Source organism: Culex pipiens, chromosome 3 (assembly GCF_016801865.2).
Source record: "Culex pipiens pallens isolate TS chromosome 3, TS_CPP_V2, whole genome shotgun sequence".
NCBI classification, from domain to species: Eukaryota; Metazoa; Arthropoda; class Insecta; order Diptera; family Culicidae; genus Culex; species Culex pipiens.
Window position 1 is genome coordinate 184,985,136 of NC_068939.1, and position 19,788 is coordinate 185,004,923.

Consider the following 19,788-nt stretch of genomic DNA (forward strand, 5'->3'; position numbering starts at 1 on the left):
AGGTTTTTTATGACGGATTTTGGAATTTTATAATTGAAGAATTTTAGAACTGTAGAATTTTAAAATTATGTATCTCTGAATTCTAAAGTTTCATAATTTCAAATTTTTGGAATTCCAGAATTTTAAAGTTCTACAAATTGAAATTCCAGAGATACGGATTTCTAAAATTTAGAATTTAGAACTTCAGAATTTGATAATTTTAGAATCTTAGAGTTAATTTTAGAATTTTACAATGTTTTTTTTGTTCCAGTAATTTTGATTTTTTTTTTATGTTTAAATTTTAAAATTCAAGAATTTCAAAATCTTAAAATTTAGGAATTTTTAAATCCCAGAGATTTAATTTTTCAGTTTTTTGAGAATTTTATATGTTTCCATTTTAAAATATTATCATTTAAGAATTTTCAAATCCTAGACTTTTAGTATACTAATGATTTAAAATTCTAGAATTTTTAAATTTTTAATTCTAGAATTTTTAAAATTATAGAATTTCAGAATTGTAGAATGTTAGAATTTTTAAATTTTAGATTGTTTGAATAGTTTTTTTTTTGATTTTTTCTATTTTAAACATTTAAATAAATATGTATTTGTCTATCTAGATTTATAAATACTAGCAATTTTTTGTTGTAAAATATGCTAAGTTAATTAGACAACGTCAAAGGAATGTGATATAAAACCAAAATAAGCTCAAGCTTTATCAACAGACCAGGTAATTGCTTTACTCCTCACATCGTTTTGTATAAATTAATGCTTGTTTTGTGGTAGGTCGTTTCCATTATTTGTTGACAGAATTATTTCTAAGACTTGCTTTAAAAATCATTAAATCTATGCTTTGTTCGCTCAAATTTTGTGATTTGTTCTGTTGTTGTTACACGGTCAATTTATTTTTTTAGTCAAACATAGTTTTCACTTCTACGTGGGGTTTCCAAAAAAAAGTAGTAGTAATATTTTACACCAAATCGCCACATGCTCAAACCCGTCGTCTATCACAACAGAGTCCAATTCCGCCGCTTACTTCACTTTGGGATACTTGGGAAGATCGACCACCTCGATTTTGTCGTTAACCTTAAACGAGGGAAACAGCCCGACCTGGCTGGTGCGCGAGTTCTTCCCCTTGGAGTACCCGTTCCAGTGGTTCCCGGCCACCCCCACCAGGTCGCCCTTGCGCATGTGAATTTCGTCGTGGTTGTTCGGGTTGTGCGCCAGCACCACCTCCCGGTTGTGCGCGTTCTGGCCGCCGTAGTAGTAGATGTCGTCCAGCGATTTGAACCGGCCGGACGCGTCCGGGTACAGCGTCTGCATGATCTCGTACGCCACGCGGCACACCTGCGAGCTGAACGTACACACGAGGTAGTCGCTCAGCGACAGCAGATGGATGTCCAGGATGATGCCGTTCAGCGACGAGTCGGTGTAGCGCGTCGACACGGCCGCCACCTTGGCCACGTCCGGGTCGCCGATGATCTCGTAGTGCGGGTACTTGGCCTTGGCCTCGTCGATTACCTAAGGACAAGGGGGGAGAGTTGAGATGTAGCGCATGTAGACGGTCTTGTTTCGATTGCGTGCACCACGTATACAAAAAACACATCTTAGTGGTATAATTTGTACCTTGGGATCGTCACTAGCGATGAACACTCTCCGCTTGTCAATTGCCTCCGTCATTTCAACCTGATTGTAGTAATCGTCCACCGCCATCATGTACTCTTCAATTCCGTGGAATGCTGCTTCGGTACCGACTTTGTCGGTACGTCTGACGTGAACTCTGAAATGAAGAACGATCTTGTTAGTACGAATGATCGAGATATCAAGCACAACTCAGCCTACCCTACGATCGGTTTCCGGAAGCCCAACTTTTCCATGCCATTCTCGAGCATTTGGCGCGTCTCGCCGGTCGGTTTCAGCAGGTACTTGAGGAATTGGCCGATCCACCACACGATCGGATCGCCGTGCAGCTTCATCAGGCGGGGCGCCAGGTCGGCGGGGATCGCCAGTGGCAGATACGGGGGTCGCGGGTTGAGCGAGTCGATGATTGGTACCGTGAGGACCTGCGTTTCGGTAGTGCCGGGCCAGCTGGCATGGGTGGCACCGTTCGCGTCCAGACAAGTGTCCGAGATGGGCTGGAACACCTCCTCCCAGCCGGCCTTGTGGTATCGCCATCCCTTGGACTTGAGGATCAGCGTTCGTTCGGTTGCGTACGCCATGATGAAGCAATAGACTACGTGGTGCAGCTGACAGCCGTATCCGCAGCCCTTGTTCAGCCTACAAACTAGTTTTCGAGCGGTACTACAGTCTTCTGGGTTTTGCAGATAGTTGAGACGTCGTTGGACCAAGTCACTCAGATCCTTGGACTCTTTGTAGCGCCAAAATTCGTACCCATCACTGGCTCGCATCTGGTTGATGTCGTTCAGCAGGGAGCGCTTGTGTTCCGAGGCCAGCGATAGCAGTGCGTCCAACGGAGGCGCAATCTCCGGCGAGTTTTTCCGTCCGATTTTAGCTGCTTTTATTACTTCGGAATTGAGGAAGTTCCACAACTCCTGCGTATTGCTGTACACCCGGCGACGCAGCTGTTCATACTCCAGCGACGGAACTCCCTTGAAATGGCCAGCTCCGGCACCCTGGATCTGCAGCTTGTTGCCCAGCTCATCGACAAACTTCTGCTTGCGATTGTACGAAGTATCACTAATGTACTCGTCGATCAGAGTCCGCAGCTCCTGGTCGACTTGTTTGGACTTTTCCAGGTAGCTTAGCGCTTGGTTCAACCTTCGGAATGCATCTTCGGTGTCGTTCGCACCTCCGGTATTCAACTTGGAGTAGAAAATCAACACCAGAATAACCCACACCGAGATGAATGCTATCAGCACTCGGACCCAGGTGTTGAGTCCCATCAATTGTCGGAGAATCATTTCTTTAAAAAAAACAACCCTGACTACCCCTTATCACACTAGCACGTACAAAAATACAATTTGACACTTTCGCCCCCTTTTTCGCTAATCCTGTTACTAGTTCTAGTAGGAACTAGGTTGGCATTAATAATACTTTCTCATCCCTTTTTGCTGCGCTGCCGATAATTGTGACGTGTTCTTTTCGTGTTGCTGGAGCAAAACACAGTGTGTGCAACACCACTTTGCTGATAATAGCTACCAAATCGTCGAGCTATTCTGATTAGGTCGCCAGAAGCGACTGCCGCGTCCAGTTTCCAACCCGATGCATAATCACCCCTCACAGTAGGCTCTGGAGCATCACTTCAAAAAGCGAAAACCTTCGGAACTTCCCATTTCATCAGTCAAAACCCCCAAAACACTTTCTTCCAGCTCCAGCACTTTTTGCCAAATCGACCCACACAGAAAACAACACCGACCTGACTGCTGGCACTCTCTAAACTCTCCGTGTTCTGCTGCTGCTCATCACCTCGTCGTCGACGATTACCGCAGCAGGCGAGGCGAGAAAAAATCTTTCCAGTTGAGCGAGCTCCCGCGTTCTCACCGCCGACTATTGTTATTCAAATCAAATAGAATTGAATGAAAAAGACAAACTCTCCATTAACAGGCAGCGACCGCAGCACACTAGACCTTCGCCGCCCAGCTACTAGATGTTGGTGTGTTGTTGAATGAACTCGACCTGCAGCAGGGCCATTCTGACAACAAAAGCGCAGCAACCTGGAACGGGGGAGATAAATGCCGTGCCGTGATGATGATGCTGCTGCTGGTCAGAAGACTAGTTTGACGAGATTTTGCGAAAAGAGTGACACGGCGTACCGTATTATACGGCACTCTGCAGAACTCTCAAAGCTGCCTCGACTACAGCGTTTTCTGACGTTTTGCTTCAACTTGTGCACACGCAGAGATCCCACATCATCTGCAAGTGTGGTCCTGGTGAGTTCGAGTGAACTTTTTACCCGGTTTCGGGCAGGTATAGGAGTTAGACTTTTCTTAGACTAGATTCTACCCATTGTTAGATGAACAAAATGCATTTTTGCCTTCCTCACCTTACTGGGAAAAGGCTATAAAATCATTTAGAAATGAACTTCTTTATTTGGTTCCTAGACCCACCTTCACGTCTGAGCAAATGTCTTTGTGTGTATGGTGGGATGCTGATCAAAAATTTGTCACTCGAATATCTCGGCACTGGCTTAATCGATTATGTTCGTTTTGGGCACATTCGATCCGCCTTTGGGTCCCATAAGTCGCTATTGAAAATGATTAAGTTTAGTTAAGTACTTCAAAAGTTATGCTAAAAAAACATGTTTGGTGGTCTTTGTAAGAAAACTCGTCAAGTTATACATTTTTAGAAAGGTTTTCAAAATACCTGTCCAACGAGCACAAAACATTGGAGATCTGATAACCCTATTAAAAATTTATAAGCTAATAAAAACTATTTTCACAAACGATCAGAAGATTGTTAAAAGGGTGGTTTTTGTAACCCACTTTGTTATATATTTTTGGAAAGCTATTTCCAATTAACCTAAAACATCAAAGATCTGACAACCCTATCAAAAGTTGTTAGCACACTCCAAAAAGTGTATAAATAAAACATTTTGGAGGCCGAACCTTAGATTTTTCGATGAAAATGATGCCCGTGTCCATCATGCGATCCGTCGTTATTTAAATAATTAAAAACCCTTTCAAATGAGCCTAAGGGCATCTGCAGCGATGGGGTGCAAATCAAATTTGCACCCGGCTTTTGAATTTCAAGATCAAATTTTCCACCTGAGCAAATCTCTACGAAATCGGTCTGTTTTCTTCAATTTTAATTTTTGTATTTTTTAATCCGGCTGAAACTTTTTTGGTGCCTTCGGTATGCCCAAAGAAGTCATTTTGCATCATTAGTTCGTTCATATAATTTTCCATACAAATTTGGCAGCTGTCCATACAAAAATGAAATGTGAAAATTCAAAAATTTGTATCTTTTGAAGGAATTTTTTGATCGACTTGGTATCTTCGGCAAAGTTGTAGGTATGGATATGGACTACACAAAAAAAAAAAATGATACACGATAAAAAAAAATTGGTGATTTTTTATTTAACTTTTTGTCACTTAAACTTGATTTGCAAAAAACACTATTTTTATTTTTATTTTTTTTTTTGATGCGTTTTAGAGGACATCAAATGCCAACTTTTCAGAAATTTCCAGGTCGTGCAAAAAATCTTTGATGGAGTTATGATTTTTTGAATCAATACTGATTTTTTTTCAACTTCATTTTTCGATGTAAAATCAAATTTGCAACCAAAAAGTACCTTAGTGAAGTTTTGATAAAGTGCACCGTTTTCAAGTTAAATCCATTTTTAGATAACTTTTTTGACATAGTCGCAGTTTTTCATTTTTTAAATTTGTGCACATGTTTGCCCACCTTTGAAAAAAATATTTTTGAAAGTCTGAGAAAATTCTCTATATTTTGCTTCTTTGAACTTTGTTGAAACGACCCTTAGTTGCTGAGATATTGCCATGCAAGTGTTTAAAAACAGGAAAATTGATGTTTTATAAGTCTCACCCAAACAACCCACCATTTTCTAATGTCGATATCTCAGCAACTAATGGTCCGATTTTCAATGTTAAAATATGAAACATTAGTGAAGTTTTCCGATCTTTTCAAAAAAAAAAAATTTCTAAATTTTTAAACCAAGACTAACATTCTTAAAGGGCGTAATATTGAATGTTTGGCCCTTTTGAAATGTTAGTCATGGTTTAAAAATTTTGAAAATATTTTTTTCGTATAGATTGGTAAATTTCACTAATGTTTCATATTTTAACATTGCAAATCGGACCATTAGTTACTGAGATATCGACATTAGAAAATGGTGGGTTGTTTGGGTGAGACTTAGAAAACATCAGTTGGGTACTAAAGCCCTATGTCAATTTTTATGTACAACGGTAAAAAACACGATTAAAAACTATTTCAGATCACTTTTTTTCATTTTAATGCAAAAAAAATAATGACAAGACATCATTTTTTCGATGGATCAACTATGGTCCCCTTGGAACGAGCTGTCAAGTAGGAGCTTTTCTGTCAAGAAGGACCGCGAGGTTAATTTTTCAAAATTGATTTAAAAATCCATTTTAAACTCTTTGTAGTCGTACAAAGGGTCATTGTACTCAGAAAAATAAGCTTTATCGCTGTGAACAATAATATCAGCAATCTAAGCTTCATTTTAGGACCCAAATTTCCTGTTTTTAAACCTTTGCATGACAATATCTCAGCAACTAAGGGTCGAATCAACAAAGTTCAAAAAAGCAAAATACTTGAAAACGGTGCACTTTATTAAAACTTCACTAAAGTACTTTTTGATTGCAAATTTGATTTTACATCAAAAAATGAAGTTGAAAAATTTTTGCGGCCAATATTTCGATTTTTTGAAAAAAATAGTATTGACTCAAAAAATCATAATTCCGTCAAAGATTTTTTGCATAACCTGGAAATTTCTGAAAAGTTGGCATTTGATGTCGTCTTGAACATATATTAATTATTTTTTAATTTTTTTTATATTAAAAATATATTTAATTTATTTTTTTTATATTAAAATTTTTTATTTTTTTTAATTTTTAATTATTTTTTTATTTTTTTTCCTTGCTTGATTCAATTTTTCCGTGCATAATTCCATTTGATGCGGTAGCAAAAAGGCTGAATACCGGGTAGCAAAATGAAATCCCGAAGAACTGAGAGCAAATTTGCTACCGCGACAGGTAACGCGGTAGGGTCGACGTCGGGTGCAAATTTGATTTGCTTCGATGTTTGCCAGCAGCGCTGGAGATGCACTTAAACGTCTAAGATCCAATAACCTTATCAAAAGTTGTGAACTAGCTTTGACGGAATGGGTTTAAATTTGAAGTAAAGACTCATTTCTTGCTTTTCCTTATGTTTACAACAAAATAATAATATTAAAATGGATTGAATTTCGATATTTACGTTTGAGCAATCAAAATGGCTATTATATTAAAATTAATTTAAAAAAATAAAGCAAAATAACAAAACACTTCTCAAGTCATTCCAAGGACACTTTATTTGAAGGCGAATATAGGCACAAGAAAGTCCGAACCATGCTTACACTTCTTTGTCTCATTCCGTTTTATTCGTACAGGTAGTCTTACTTCGTAACACTTTAACAACCCCGTTCGAACGCAGACCTCAACTTCAAAAAGTTCTTCGCTCTGCTCTCGGGACCGCGAGTTCATTGGCGCCGACGCGTTCCTCGGAATCGCCAGATCCATTTCGTACGTAACGAGCGAGTCTCCAGAACCCAAATGCGTAAGATTTTCCTGGTGCACCACTTTCTTACGGTCACGCTGCATCAGCCTCACGTGTACGGAACGAATTTTGATTGAAGGCTCTTTTCTTAGAATTATGGTGACGGGAATTTGCTCCCCGGCGGAATACTCGACGGATGGAATTTGGACCAAAAGTGACAAAGCTGAAGCTTTTTTGGAATGCATCGTACTAGATATTTAAAAAAAGAAATTTTTTTTTTAATTAATTTAGAATTCAAAGGTCATCATACTTGCCTGAAGTTACACTTGAACTTGAAATGCACAACTTGTTGCAGCCAGCCTTGCTGTTCTAATGCAGAGCGTGTTGCATACCTTGCAGGCGCGACCCATGTACTTGAAATGCACGGTTGCACATGTGCGAGCATGGTGTGTGGGATATTTACATAAATTAGCACTCTTCGTGTCGGTGGAGTTTATTGAGCTAATATTATACTAGACTGGGTGGTCATTGCTAACGACCTTGGACGTAAAGTTGGTATGGGAAGGTTCTTTCCATTGGTTATCTTGATCTTGACATTTGAATTTTTTAATCGATGAAAACACGCTTGAAAGGAATGTGTTTGGAGCATTTAATAAACTTGTTCAACCATTTTGAAACAGCCAACATTCGCGATCCATCAGTTTTCCTTGTTAGCCTCAATCGTGCAAATTGAATTTGTTTTTCGCGACAGCTTCCTTACCGTAAACACCACCAGCTAGAAGGTATCAAATTAGAGCCAATTTAAGAAAATAACTGTAATCGATCTCTTGCCTTTCGAGTGTGTTTGCATGCATCTCGTACATGGGCTGGAGAAACACAACTGCTGGTAATAACGAGAAAGTGAAACAAAAATTGGTCCATTTATTCAAAATAGTTTGTGATATTTGGAATGAATTGCATTTGATTTATCTTGTTTAAACTTCGTAATAACAGAATCGAACAGCAATGTTCTACTTTTCAGCACTGAAAAGCAAAGTAATCCACTTTAACGACCCCCGGGTCTTTTGTGGTCTCTGTTGCAAGTTTCTGCTCATTTCTAGGCGTCCGAAGGTTATGTGTGGTGAGTCACCCAAAACCTCTTTTACGCAAATGGACCGACGTTTTACTTCCCCATCCGATAGAAGGCGTGGTCAGGCAAATCTCGTCTCGAAAAATGCCACCGGGTCCGTCTGGGATTGAACCCAGGCCATACTGGGATTTAGAGACTACCACGCTAACCTCTGAACCACCGGACCCGGCCAGCACTGAAATGGATGCTGAAAATTTGAACTTTTCAGCACTTGTTTCGAAAAGTAACACTTTTCAACATTTTTTTTTGATTTAAACGATTTATTGACAAAATACATGCAAATTTGACTTAAAATTTCACTCGATGGTTGTTTTTTGTAATTGCAAAAAATGTTGTATGGGACTCGTTGCAAAACTTGATTTTTCCAGCACTCTTCGTATTTATCCAACTCGGTGAACCTCGTTGGATAAATGTACGACTCGTGCTGAAAAAATCCTCTTTTTGCAACTTGTTGCATAAACAACTATTTTAGCTCAGCAATTCTATGTACTTTCTCTATGATGTTTAAATGTGCCATATTTTTTCCATTGAACATCTTTCCGTATAAAAATGCCAACAAAATAGCCAAATATCGGTATGTTGAGAATGGTGTTTCTGATCGACTTGGTATCTTTGGAAAAGTTGTTTTGTGAAATAAGTTTGTAATTCTGTACATTTAATTTTCATGTTTTATAATTTTTGTTTTCCTAAAATTTCATTTTTGTATTTTTGAATTCTCGATTTTATAGTATTTGTATATTTTTTTGTTATTTTATGTTTTTGCATTTTTTTTTTGTTATTTGATGTTTTTGTTTTCATATCTGTAATGTTACATTTGTTGTATTTTCTATTTTTTTTTTGTTTGTTGTATTTTTGTATTTTTGTATTTTTGTATTTTTGTATTTTTGTATTTTTGTATTTCTGTATTTTTGTATTTCTGTATTTTTGTATTTTTGTATTTTTGTATTTTTGTATTTTTGTATTTTTGTATTTTTGTATTTTTGTATTTTTGTATTTTTGTATTTTTGTATTTTTGTATTTTTGTATTTTTGTATTTTTGTATTTTTGTATTTTTGTATTCTTGTATTTTTGAATATTGGTATTTTTGTATGTTTGTTTTTTTTGTATTTTTGTATTTTTGTTGTATTTTTGTATTTTTGCATTTTTGTATTTTTGTATTTTTGTATTCTTGTATTTTTGTATTTTTGTATTTTTGTATTTTTGTATTTTTGTATTTTTGTATTTTTGTATCTTTGTATTTTTGTATTTTTGCATTTTTGTATAATTGTATTATTGTATTATTGTATCTTTGTATCTTTGTATCTTTGTATCTTTGTATTATTGTATTTTTGTATATTTTGTGTTTTTGTATTTTTGCATTTTTATATTTTTGCATTTTTGTACTTTCTAGTTTTGGATTTTAGTTTTTTTTTTTGTATTTTTGTATTTTCGTATTCTTTGCATTTTTTTTTTGGTATTTTTTCCAAAATGCTGGAGCTACAAACTCAAGTATTTACTTTTGAATATTTTGATAAAATTTTTGTATGGACTGCTGCCTGGTTTCTTTGGTTACATGCTAAGAAAATCTTTCATAGGAAATTTGCTTATTTGATTTTTTGTAAATAAATTAAAATGCTTTGTATTCCAAATACTTCAAAATATATATCCTAATTTGTTCGTAACTATCTCTCTATTAGGGTGATTGGTCCAGGTCTGTGATTAATCTAATAAGCTGAGGAGGTTGTTCCGCACGTCACGACGCTATCGCCGCGGTGTCTCCACTAATGGGGCAGTGCAGAGTCCAAGTGCCGGTGCAGCAGTTTAGACGTGTGATACGTAGTAGAGATGCTTGCAAAAAAAAAAGTAAAACAGCACCACCTCACACCCGATTACGCCCGTCGTGACGCCACAATTGAAGTGTTAGGGTGATCATTTTTTGAAGGTTTTTGGAAAAAGGGAAAATTTGAATGATGCAAAACTGACTGCTAAAGGCGATCATTTTGTCACTTTTAAAACAAAATTTGTATCACATGACCACCCTAACAACAGTTCTCAAATCATCCACCACAAAATGATTGGCTTCGTCGGGAGTATAGCTACTACCGTGGTCGTTGCACACGACACTGTTCGGATTGCACGTTGATTGGTGGTACTTTTCGAGCCCGCCGTCTAACAAGACTCACTCTCACACGAAAGTGTCCTACCCTATAAAAGTGTCACGGCTCGTCGCCGACCTCATCATTCGGCAAGAGTTGCATTTGCAGTGCAGTTGAATACCTTCAGTGAAAACAAAAGTGTGTGATAACAGAATCAAAAATGCCGTGCAAATGTTGTGGTAACGGTAAGTTTGCTTGTGAAGAAAATGTTTGATAAAAAAGTGAGATTCTTTTTCAACTTTCAGATTGCAAATGCACCTCCGAGTGTGGACCAAACAAGCCCTGTGATGCCGGATGCAAGTGCAATTGCGCTTGCAAGACGGACTCCGGCAAGGAATGCTGCAAAACCGGAAGTTGCAAAAAGTAGTTAGTTTTACCTAGTTTTGATAGTGAATAAAAATGCTGGTCTGAAAACAATCAATTTGTTGTTCCTGATTTGAGAAAGAAATTTCACAATAAATGAAATCTTCGTGTATATCGCCTAGAACACCAATCTAATCGATTTTAAAAATAGAATCTCTTTTAAATAGAGCATCCTTCTTCCCGCGGTCTTTTTTGCAACGCCAACAGTCGTGTCCTTCCACGCAAGAAATAGTCGTCGCGTGAGGTCATCATCTTTTATCCTAGTTGGTCCTGTCCTCAGTCGATTTCACACGCTGCAAACCGACGAGCACGCATCAGAGTAGGCCTCTTTGTGCGTCGCAGCGCCTTCGAGGTAGGCACGCTGCATCACATCGCGGGTGTTTTTCGTGAATAGTGATTTTTTAAAAGTAAAAGTGATGTGATTTAACTAAAACGATGTAAAATTAGATACAACAATCTTCAAAAGTCGAAAACCAATAGTCAAACAGTATGTTTCACACGCATCATTGATTGACGAAGCGCATACTTGGATACGACAACGACGACGACGACGAGACGAAACACGACATATCGCGACTGGCTGGCGCCGCATGCTGTGATGCTTTGGCCTCGTGCGTCGTCCTAATGGAAATTTGGATGCGTTTTCGGCCGGACCATGCCTACTAGGTTGGAGATTGTCCTCAGCAACAGTTCCGACGGGATTTTCTACCCCGGCCAGGAACTGATTGGTGATGTGAACGCAGTGCTGAGCAAAACTTGTAATGTTTCAAGTAAGTTTTGTTATTTTTTGTTATTAAGCTCTATTGCTTGATGACGTACGATGAATCTTGCAGGACTACGATTAACAATTTCCGGTGTGGGGAAAACGACCTGGTATGAGCAATACAGTGGTCGTGGCGCCACAACTTTCAAGGGAAAGGAACGATATCTCTATTCGGAGCTTATTTTGTTCCAACCTTTCAATGGTAAGATGCTGGCTTTCGCTATGACAATTTTGTAATAAATCACATTCTGGCAGAGAAATCAATGGAAATCCCAGCCGGCACGTACAGCCACGGTTTCGCCTGTCAGCTTCCGGACACGCTTCCAGCGTCCTTCGAGGGCAAACGTGGCCACATTCGGTACTTCCTGAAGGCCACCCTTGAGCGGCCATGGCGCCAGTCAAAGACCACCTCGCTGAACTTCCAAATCGTTCGCCAGCTAGACCTGAACAACGAAATCCTGCTTCCCGTCAGATCCGAGCTGACCAAATCCCTCGGATACTGGCCGTGCGTTCCAAGCGGAGTTCTATACGCGTCCGTGGAGCTGCCAACCTCCGGGTTCGTTCCCGGACAGTTTATCCCAGCCGTAATCCAGGTCAACAACAAAGGAAGCAACAAAATAACCCGAATCGTTACCATGCTAGTGCAGAAGATCACCTACGCCGCACGACGCCCCAAGCTAACCGAAAAGGTCGAACGATTCATCGTGTGCAAAAACATTACCCCCGGAATAACGCTTCCCGAGGGTGGTGTCCTCGCGGCCGAAAATCTCCAGGTGCCGTGGGTTCTACCGACCAGCAGCTTCTCGCGCGTCGTCCAGATCGGCTACGAACTGGTCGTCGAGTTCGAGATCGACAGCTGCTTCTTCAACGCGAACCAGGTGATCCGAGTGCCGGTGGTGATCGGGGTGATCCCGACCCGGGACTCCAACATGATGGAGAGCAACGCCATTCGCGTGTGGACGCGGAAGGCGTAATCCGGAGATGACTTATGACGGACTATATATTCCATCTTGACATCAGCTATTTATTACTGTTGTAATCTGTTCAAAGTATTAAAGATTATCTATTCATATAAATTCAAAAGGTTGTTTGGTTTCTTTCCAAAAGATTGTATAAGCGGATTCCTTAGATATACAAGTGTTTCTACAATTTCACAATTTTTAAAGATGTAGTTTTTGATTTGAATAAAACTTTGTCCAGCATCCCTATTTTAAAACAAAAGCTTTTTTGCATAATTTATTTCTCCATTCAAGATTCAAGCCTACGTCAATTTTAAGAGTTGTTCATACAAAATGGACATGTAAATATTCGAAAATATGTATCTTGAGAAGGGATTATTTGATTGATTTAGTTATTTGATTGGGCAAAGTTGTAGGTTATGTCCTAATCATAACCAACAGCTTTGCCCAAGAACATGCCCATTTTGTATGAACAGCTCTTAAAATTGTATTTAGGCTTCAGAAAAAAATGGTACAGTGAGAAAAATCTCAATATTTTTCTTTGACTTTTTATTGCTGTAAGTTAAATCACCAAAATATTTTTTTTTCGATTTTATTATTTGTTTTAGAGGACCAAAAAAAGCATCTATTGCGCTTAGGATGGTGCAAATCTGGTACCGGAGATAGGAATCTTTGAAAAAAATAAATATTTTTAGACAAAATCTAAAATATTGTCAAACAAAACTCGACAAGTATTTTTTAGATGAAAAATGAAATATGCAATCTATTTTTTGTGCCACGGTTCAATTTTTGAAATTTAAAACCGGCTCCGTGGCTTAATGGTTACGGCTTCTGCCTCACAAGCAGAAGGTTCAGGGATCAAATCCCGGTCGGTACCTTTGAAATTTGGAATCAGGAATTTGAACTTTGAATATGAACAAAAAACGAAATTGAATCAGGTGGGAATCGAACTCACACCTTTGGATTAGTGGCCTGGGACGCTAAGCAGTCGACCATCATAAGGTTTACACTCTAGCAGTGAAATTGATCCGTAGTGTTGAAACATGTTATCTTCTCATATTAAATACGCGCTGGTCCCTGATTTGCCTGAGGGGATTGGAAGTCTAAATATAGATCGAGTTTCCTTCAGATGCTTGCTTCTATGTTTAGGCGGGGCCGAACAATGCCCAGCGACCTCGGAATTGGACCGCAAGGAGCTCTGTCATTCTGAAACGGGTCGTTGGAAGCAGCGCGAGGGCTATCACCACCTAATACCCGGGACTGAGATAAGTTGTATCAGCATTCAGCATATACAAAGTCTGATACAAACTATACTTTCCCATAATATCGCTACCGGCTAGCGGGTATTGGATTGGACCACACACACACACACGGTTCAATTTTTGAAATTTAAAAATACTTCATGAAGAAAAGGCACCCTTTCAAAAAATATTGTCAAAATAAAAAATATTTCGCGGAATTTTTTTCTGAGTCACCTAATTAGCCCTAAATTTTCCACTCGCGTTGTCTCTGAAACCATTGGTTCGATTTTCAATGTGAAACTTTTACTGATTTTATGCTCTTTTCCATAAAAAAAAAACATTGACCTCATTGCTTTTTATTTTTGGAAACAAAAAAAAAATCTGGAAATCAAATTTCAAGATTTCAAAACAACAAAATTAAAAAAAAATATGAAATGCAAAAAACATCAAAACAAGACAATTGGGTCCTAAAATGAAGCTTAGATTGCTGATATTATTGTTTACAGCGATAAAGCTTATTTTTCTGAGTAAAATGACCCTTTGTACGACCACAAAGAGTTTAAAATGGATTTTTCAATCAATTTTGAAAAATTAACCTAGCGGTCCTTCTTGACAGAAAAGTTCCTACTTGACAGCTCGTTCCAAGGGGACCATAGTTGATCAATCGAAAAAATGTTGTCTTGCCAATATTTTATTTTGAATTAAAATGAAAAAAAAAGTGATCAGAAATGGTTTTTGATCGTGTTTTTAACCGTTGTAGATAAAAATTGACATAGGGCTTTAGTACCCAATTAGCGTTTTGTACGACAAAACCTTGAAAAAAAATCTTTTGGAGTGGGATTATGCCTCTGTAAAAAAAAATGCAAACATCAATGAATTCATGACAATATTAAATTTTACAAGAATCATGTATATTTACGATCTGTTGGCCAACATTTGTAAAATGCTTAAAAATGCCCCATTTCGGGAAATAATCTAAAATTTGCGTTATTTAATGTTATCGTTTGCAATAAATTTAGAATTTCAATAAAAAAAATGTTGTCTTCTCATTATCGGATTTTTTTTAAGGGGCCTAAAACTACAATTTATTAAAATGAATTTACATTGCTCTTATCACATTTTTTTTTTAATTTAAGTAAGAAAGGCTGTTGTAAATATTTTCAAATGTTTTCATGAAAACTTGGTAAAACTTACACAGCGCAAGTTCGCATTGGATGTCAGAGATACGTAGTTTGGATGTACACAATTTTTGGTTTGTAAAATCTTTATTGCTTTATTTCTTCGAAAAAGTAAATGCTGAATAAGATTGCACGAGAACTTTATTTAATTGTCATCACAACGCGAAATTTTGGAACATTCAAAAAAGCATGAAAATCAACGCCTACTCCGCTCACGTTTTACTCGGCCAAAGCTGTATCGATTCGCACTCGGACAGCTCCGAGGCATCACGCTCTGCCACGGTTCCTATCACAACCGGAATGGTCACGATCGCGTGCGGATCCTGCAGGAAGCACGTGTCCAGCTCCAGGGCCACCTTCAGCTCGTAGCAGATCTTGATGATCTTCGAGTTGCAACTGGTGGGCAACATCCAGGGCACTTGCAGCTGGTCCTCGGCCACGGCGCCTCCCTCGGGCATTCGGATTCCGGCGGAGACGTTTTTGCACACGACCTGGTTCTCGATCCGTTGGCGCGGTTTAGGCGTTCTGGCGTTGTAGATGGTTCGCTGGATAAGGACCGTTGTGACGCTTCGGATTTTGATGTTCCGCCTACAGTGGACCTGAATGTGGGTGGAGATGATTTGGCCTGGCACGAATCCGTTCGAGGGCAACTGCACCGAGAGGGACAAATGCCCGGTGGATAAACAGGGCCAGCATCCTATCGATTTGGTGTGTTCTGCTTTTATGGGGAACAGGGACTCGTTGTTCAGATCAAGGTGTCGCGAGATTTGGAAGTTTTGCGTGAATATCTTTGACTGCTTCCAGGGACGCTCTACAGTTGCGAGTATCGTATAGCGGATGTATCCATCGGTTCCCTCGAACGAAGCCGGTATGTTTTCCGGAAGTGGACAGGCAAATCCGTAAGTGTAACCACCAGCTGGGACGAAGTCTGAGGGATTGTTTAATTAGTAATCTTAGTCAGCATCAATTTCTAACTATTACCATTCACTTTGCACAGAATCAGTTCCGAGTACATGTAGCGCTCTTTACCAAAATACGCCACATTTGAGGCATCGTTGCTCGTCTGGAAAAGAAACTGTTCCAGATTTAGGAATCGAGCATTTTCAACGTTTGGTTCGCTCCATTCCGCAACTCCGATTCCGTATACGGCTAATTTGATTCCTTGGGAAACAAACAGACAACAAAAATCATTATTTTCTCAGCTTCAAATTTACCTATTTTCCCTCACTCGAAACTTTGATCGTTTTGGTCAACACTACGAGCACTTCGCCGGAAACCTCCTGTCCGGGGTAGAACGTCCCGTCGGACCCACTCGTGAGCACAATTTCAATTTTTATCGTCATGCTGAACGATAGCTCATACCTAATACACTGTGCACGGAAGCACCCTAGAATGTAGACTGACCGTCGTAGATAGAACGCACGTGGATGCTGAGAGCTCTGGCGCCACGTTGTCTGTGTTCGGCGCTCTGCGGAACATAACATCAGCATGGGCAGTGGCAGCTTTTTTTTCGGAGATTTGCTGAAGAAAGCTCGACAGGAAAGTTTCTTATATCTAATTGAAGTCGTTGTTTACAAAAAAAATGTATTTTTAAAGATGACATATGTATATTTATTCTATGAAAACCTACTTTGTTTGATTGAAATAGTTTTATTAAACAATCAAATAAACAATTCTAATATTAATGCTTCAAGAATCATCAATGCCATCAGTACAATCGCAGGATGTTCTTAGAAATCATTTCTCGATTTGAACTAGTTTGTTTTGAGCTCGTTCCCATTCATCAACCTTGAAGCACCTGCTGGACCAAGTCCAGGAAGTGAATGAGCAATCGACAGTTGAATGAATTGCCGTCTGGACACGCCGCCTGCAAGGTAGGCAGCCTGCACCGCACATGCGTAGACTTCCAAACTTTCTACGGATCCCGAGGGTTGGACACGCACTCACGCAAACACACACAGACTATAGTTTGCTCTTTCTACAGTTTCACGCGAGGACGTCTGTTGCGCCTCGAGTGTATGCAACACGGTCCATATCACCAGGTCCATTCAGTGTTTACTACGGGTTCGTGGATGCAAAAGCACCTCTGACTACAGGAGCTGACCAATAGGTTTCAAACGCAGCAGCAGCAGCTTTGTTCAGCTTTTTTCAGTGATAGTTTCTAGTCTGTATACACATACGCAATTTTTTCGAGACGATGCCAACCACCTGTAAATTTCGGCTTCGAAACGATACTAATAAGCTGTACTATTGCGGCGAAAAGCTCGAAGGAAGTGTGGATCTAACCTTTTCGGATGCTAAAAAAGTGAACGGTAATAACCATACGGATGGGTGGTTCCGCCAGCGATTATTCGCAAAAAAAGAACCTCTTTTTTCATCTTGTTCGCGTCTTAGAGTTGGGGAACAGAGAAAAAAGGGCGCGACTGTCTGGCGTGTGGCATACCCTGCAGGCGCACCCCTACTATTTGTTGTACACCGCGGCGAGAGAAAGAGTGAGAAAAAGTGTAAATTGCGAATTTTCCATTGTTTGTCTCGTAGGAATCAAACTTATCATCGCAGGAGTGGTCCACGTAAAGTGGTTACAGTACCGAGGTCCGAATCGGTACAGCACAACCTTCAAGGGCAGTGAGGCGTGTCTGCACTCGGAAATTGACCTTCTGCGAGCAGTTGGTAATATAAGCAAAGTGCGTAATATAAGATTACTTTCTGAACAACTTCACTTTCATCAGGTGACTCAACGGCGGATGTTCCCGCTGGAAAGCACACGTACAGCTTTGACTGCTTCCTCCCCGAATCATTGCCTGCCACGTTCGAGGGAAAGCATGGCCGAATCCAGTACATCATAACCGTAATCCTGCAGCGTTCCTGGAAGGCAGACAAGATTTTCACGATAGAATTCATCGTACTAAGGAACGTAGATCTCAACACGCAACCCCCGTCGATCCGCGGACCAGCTCGGACAGAAATAACCCGATCGTTCCGCTGCTGGCCGTGCAGAACCGGTCCGCTGGTCGTCGCGCTGCAAACCTCCGCGACCGGATACGTCCCAGGCCAGCGAATCCCAGTACTGCTGGAGATCAACAACGGCAGCAGTTCTAAAATTCAGGTCATCCACCTGAAGCTGGTGATGGTCGTGTCGTACTCGAGCGACACTCCGCGAGCCAAGGTCAAAATCGACCGGGAAGACGTGGTGCGGGCCGAGCTGGACCAAATCGACGATCCCGACGAGGTCAAGTACGAAGAGTCCCTGCTGATACCGCATCTGCCGGCTACCAGCTGTAGCGACTGTTGCAGCAAGAAGATCCGCATCGAGTACGAGCTGGAAGCTGAACTGGAAGTTGGTGCCGTACATCAGATCATGAAGCTGACCATTCCCGTGCTGATTGGGACGGTTCCGCTGAACTGCGATCGTCGCGAGTCGACGATCATGGAGTTGGAGACTTAGGAAAATGGTTTGTTTGGCAGCGGATTGTCGTTTTGGAATGAATGTTAACATTTTACATACAGATATTATTATTATGAGATGTTTTGCCATGTGTCCAAGTTTGCTTGTTAAAATGTTGAAATGTGACAGTAAATAAAGCTACTTCAGTCTACAATATTATTTTTTATCTTCTTTTTCTCTTAAAAATTTAAATGAGTTCGTGTGTTTAGGACAATGTTTTGGGTTATACAGAGCTCGATTAAAAAAAACGCATGAGCTAATAATTTGTGTCCCGGGGAACAACTTTGCCGAGGAGTGTAAAGTGATTCGACCACTCTGAAAAACCATCTTTTCGTTCAGCGCATGCCTGCTGTCTGCTTTTTACTTTTTCTTTGGACTGTTTTCGCTGGGTTACTCTATGATGCAATCCAACAAGGAATCCAATATGGCGGAGCTAAAGTATTGTCCAGACTCAATTATCTGACGGCATTGTACAAATTTCACAGTTAATTTAAAATGCATTCCCCTGCGTTTAGAATAATTTTTAGTATGTTTGGGTTGATTTAAAAATCTCTTGAATAAATTTTCGATGTTTATTATTGAAAAAAAAATATTATTCGGAAAAAAAAATGTTTTCGTCAAATCTTACTTTTTTTGAAAACTAATGATTGCAAAACAACTGAACTAGTATAAAATGCATTTTAAAACACTTTTTCCATACAAATGTTGAAACTATGGCTTGTTATTTCAATATTTATATTTTTGTTTTGCATCAGCCTTAACATTTTTACTTTTTGCTGTTTTTTTTTTTGTTTAACCTTGTTTTTGTTTTATTTTTTTATATAAAAAACGGTTTAATTTTGTTTTTTCTTGCGTTTTATTTTTTTTTTAATGTTTAATTCTTCTGTTTACTTTTTTTTTAATTTTGAATTTATTTTATTTTTAATTTGTTTATTTAATATCTTTGAATTTTTAATGTATTCACGGACATTTTTTTTCGCGAAAAAAAAACTTTTCGTGGGACTGTACATTAGGGTGCCCAGAATATAGTACTTTTTCTCAAAACCTCGCTCCACAAGCTGAATATTGTTCCTTGAGCTATTTAAGGACTCTGGGCTATTTTCTTACGGTTTGGTCTGCAGGGTGCGCTACTTCCATCCAAATATTCTCAAAAGTGATATTCTCATTTTTTTAAAATTTAACGTTCTACAACTTTGTAGAACATACCAAAGCTGTAAATTTCAATCCTGAAAAGTTATTAGCGATTTAAAAAAGTCATTTTTGTATGAAAAACATTTTTTCACCAACTTCAGGCTCGGGTATCAATGGGTTAATCTTAACCAATTTCGCTCAAAATTTGAACAGATGCTTAAAATAACCCAATAAACAATGTTTCGCTTGTGGAGCAGGGGGTCATTTTTTT

At 39.3% G+C, this 19,788-nt stretch overlaps 4 protein-coding genes across 4 annotated transcripts; 2 read left to right on the top strand and 2 right to left on the bottom strand.

Annotated features, from left to right (window-relative positions):
• Nucleotides 1-564: 564 nt before the first annotated feature.
• On the bottom strand, nt 565-3,790 carry LOC120414319 (alpha-(1,6)-fucosyltransferase). The gene is made up of 3 exons (XM_039575456.2): nt 1,819-3,790; nt 1,603-1,756; nt 565-1,497 (listed from the first exon to the last, which is right to left on the bottom strand). The coding sequence occupies exons 1-3, from the start codon at nt 2,895-2,897 to the stop codon at nt 1,009-1,011; spliced, it is 1,722 nt and encodes a 573-aa protein (XP_039431390.1). The 5' UTR covers nt 2,898-3,790; the 3' UTR covers nt 565-1,008.
• A 7,127-nt stretch (nt 3,791-10,917) lies between these two features.
• LOC120414321 (arrestin domain-containing protein 2-like) lies at nt 10,918-12,641 on the top strand. Its single transcript, XM_039575458.2, has 3 exons — nt 10,918-11,570; nt 11,634-11,765; nt 11,819-12,641. Exons 1-3 carry the CDS (start codon nt 11,456-11,458, stop codon nt 12,535-12,537), a joined length of 966 nt encoding a protein of 321 aa, XP_039431392.1. The 5' UTR covers nt 10,918-11,455; the 3' UTR covers nt 12,538-12,641.
• Nucleotides 12,642-15,126: 2,485 nt separating this feature from the next.
• LOC120414320 (arrestin domain-containing protein 17-like) lies at nt 15,127-16,506 on the bottom strand. Its single transcript, XM_039575457.2, has 3 exons — nt 16,170-16,506; nt 15,923-16,102; nt 15,127-15,869 (listed from the first exon to the last, which is right to left on the bottom strand). Exons 1-3 carry the CDS (start codon nt 16,429-16,431, stop codon nt 15,154-15,156), a joined length of 1,158 nt encoding a protein of 385 aa, XP_039431391.1. The 5' UTR covers nt 16,432-16,506; the 3' UTR covers nt 15,127-15,153.
• Nucleotides 16,507-16,909: 403 nt separating this feature from the next.
• On the top strand, nt 16,910-18,536 carry LOC120414323 (arrestin domain-containing protein 3-like). Its single transcript, XM_039575460.2, has 3 exons — nt 16,910-17,253; nt 17,480-17,611; nt 17,671-18,536. The coding sequence occupies exons 1-3, from the start codon at nt 17,139-17,141 to the stop codon at nt 18,384-18,386; spliced, it is 963 nt and encodes a 320-aa protein (XP_039431394.1). The 5' UTR covers nt 16,910-17,138; the 3' UTR covers nt 18,387-18,536.
• The last annotated feature ends 1,252 nt before the right edge of the window (nt 18,537-19,788 follow it).

Coding starts and splice junctions, on each gene's coding strand:
- LOC120414323 (XM_039575460.2), top strand. CDS start 17,139: ATGCCAACCACCTGTAAATTTCGGCTTCGAAACGATACTAATAAGCTG. Junction 17,254..17,479: donor GGATGCTAAAAAAGTGAACG/GTAATAACCATA, acceptor TTTGTCTCGTAG/GAATCAAACTTATCATCGCA. Junction 17,612..17,670: donor TGACCTTCTGCGAGCAGTTG/GTAATATAAGCA, acceptor CACTTTCATCAG/GTGACTCAACGGCGGATGTT.
- LOC120414321 (XM_039575458.2), top strand. CDS start 11,456: ATGCCTACTAGGTTGGAGATTGTCCTCAGCAACAGTTCCGACGGGATT. Junction 11,571..11,633: donor CAAAACTTGTAATGTTTCAA/GTAAGTTTTGTT, acceptor TGAATCTTGCAG/GACTACGATTAACAATTTCC. Junction 11,766..11,818: donor TTTGTTCCAACCTTTCAATG/GTAAGATGCTGG, acceptor ACATTCTGGCAG/AGAAATCAATGGAAATCCCA.
- LOC120414320 (XM_039575457.2), bottom strand. CDS start 16,431: ATGCTGATGTTATGTTCCGCAGAGCGCCGAACACAGACAACGTGGCGC. Junction 16,103..16,169: donor CAAAACGATCAAAGTTTCGA/GTGAGGGAAAAT, acceptor TTGTTTCCCAAG/GAATCAAATTAGCCGTATAC. Junction 15,870..15,922: donor GATTCTGTGCAAAGTGAATG/GTAATAGTTAGA, acceptor ACAATCCCTCAG/ACTTCGTCCCAGCTGGTGGT.
- LOC120414319 (XM_039575456.2), bottom strand. CDS start 2,897: ATGATTCTCCGACAATTGATGGGACTCAACACCTGGGTCCGAGTGCTG. Junction 1,757..1,818: donor TTCCGGAAACCGATCGTAGG/GTAGGCTGAGTT, acceptor TCTTCATTTCAG/AGTTCACGTCAGACGTACCG. Junction 1,498..1,602: donor TCGCTAGTGACGATCCCAAG/GTACAAATTATA, acceptor CCTTGTCCTTAG/GTAATCGACGAGGCCAAGGC.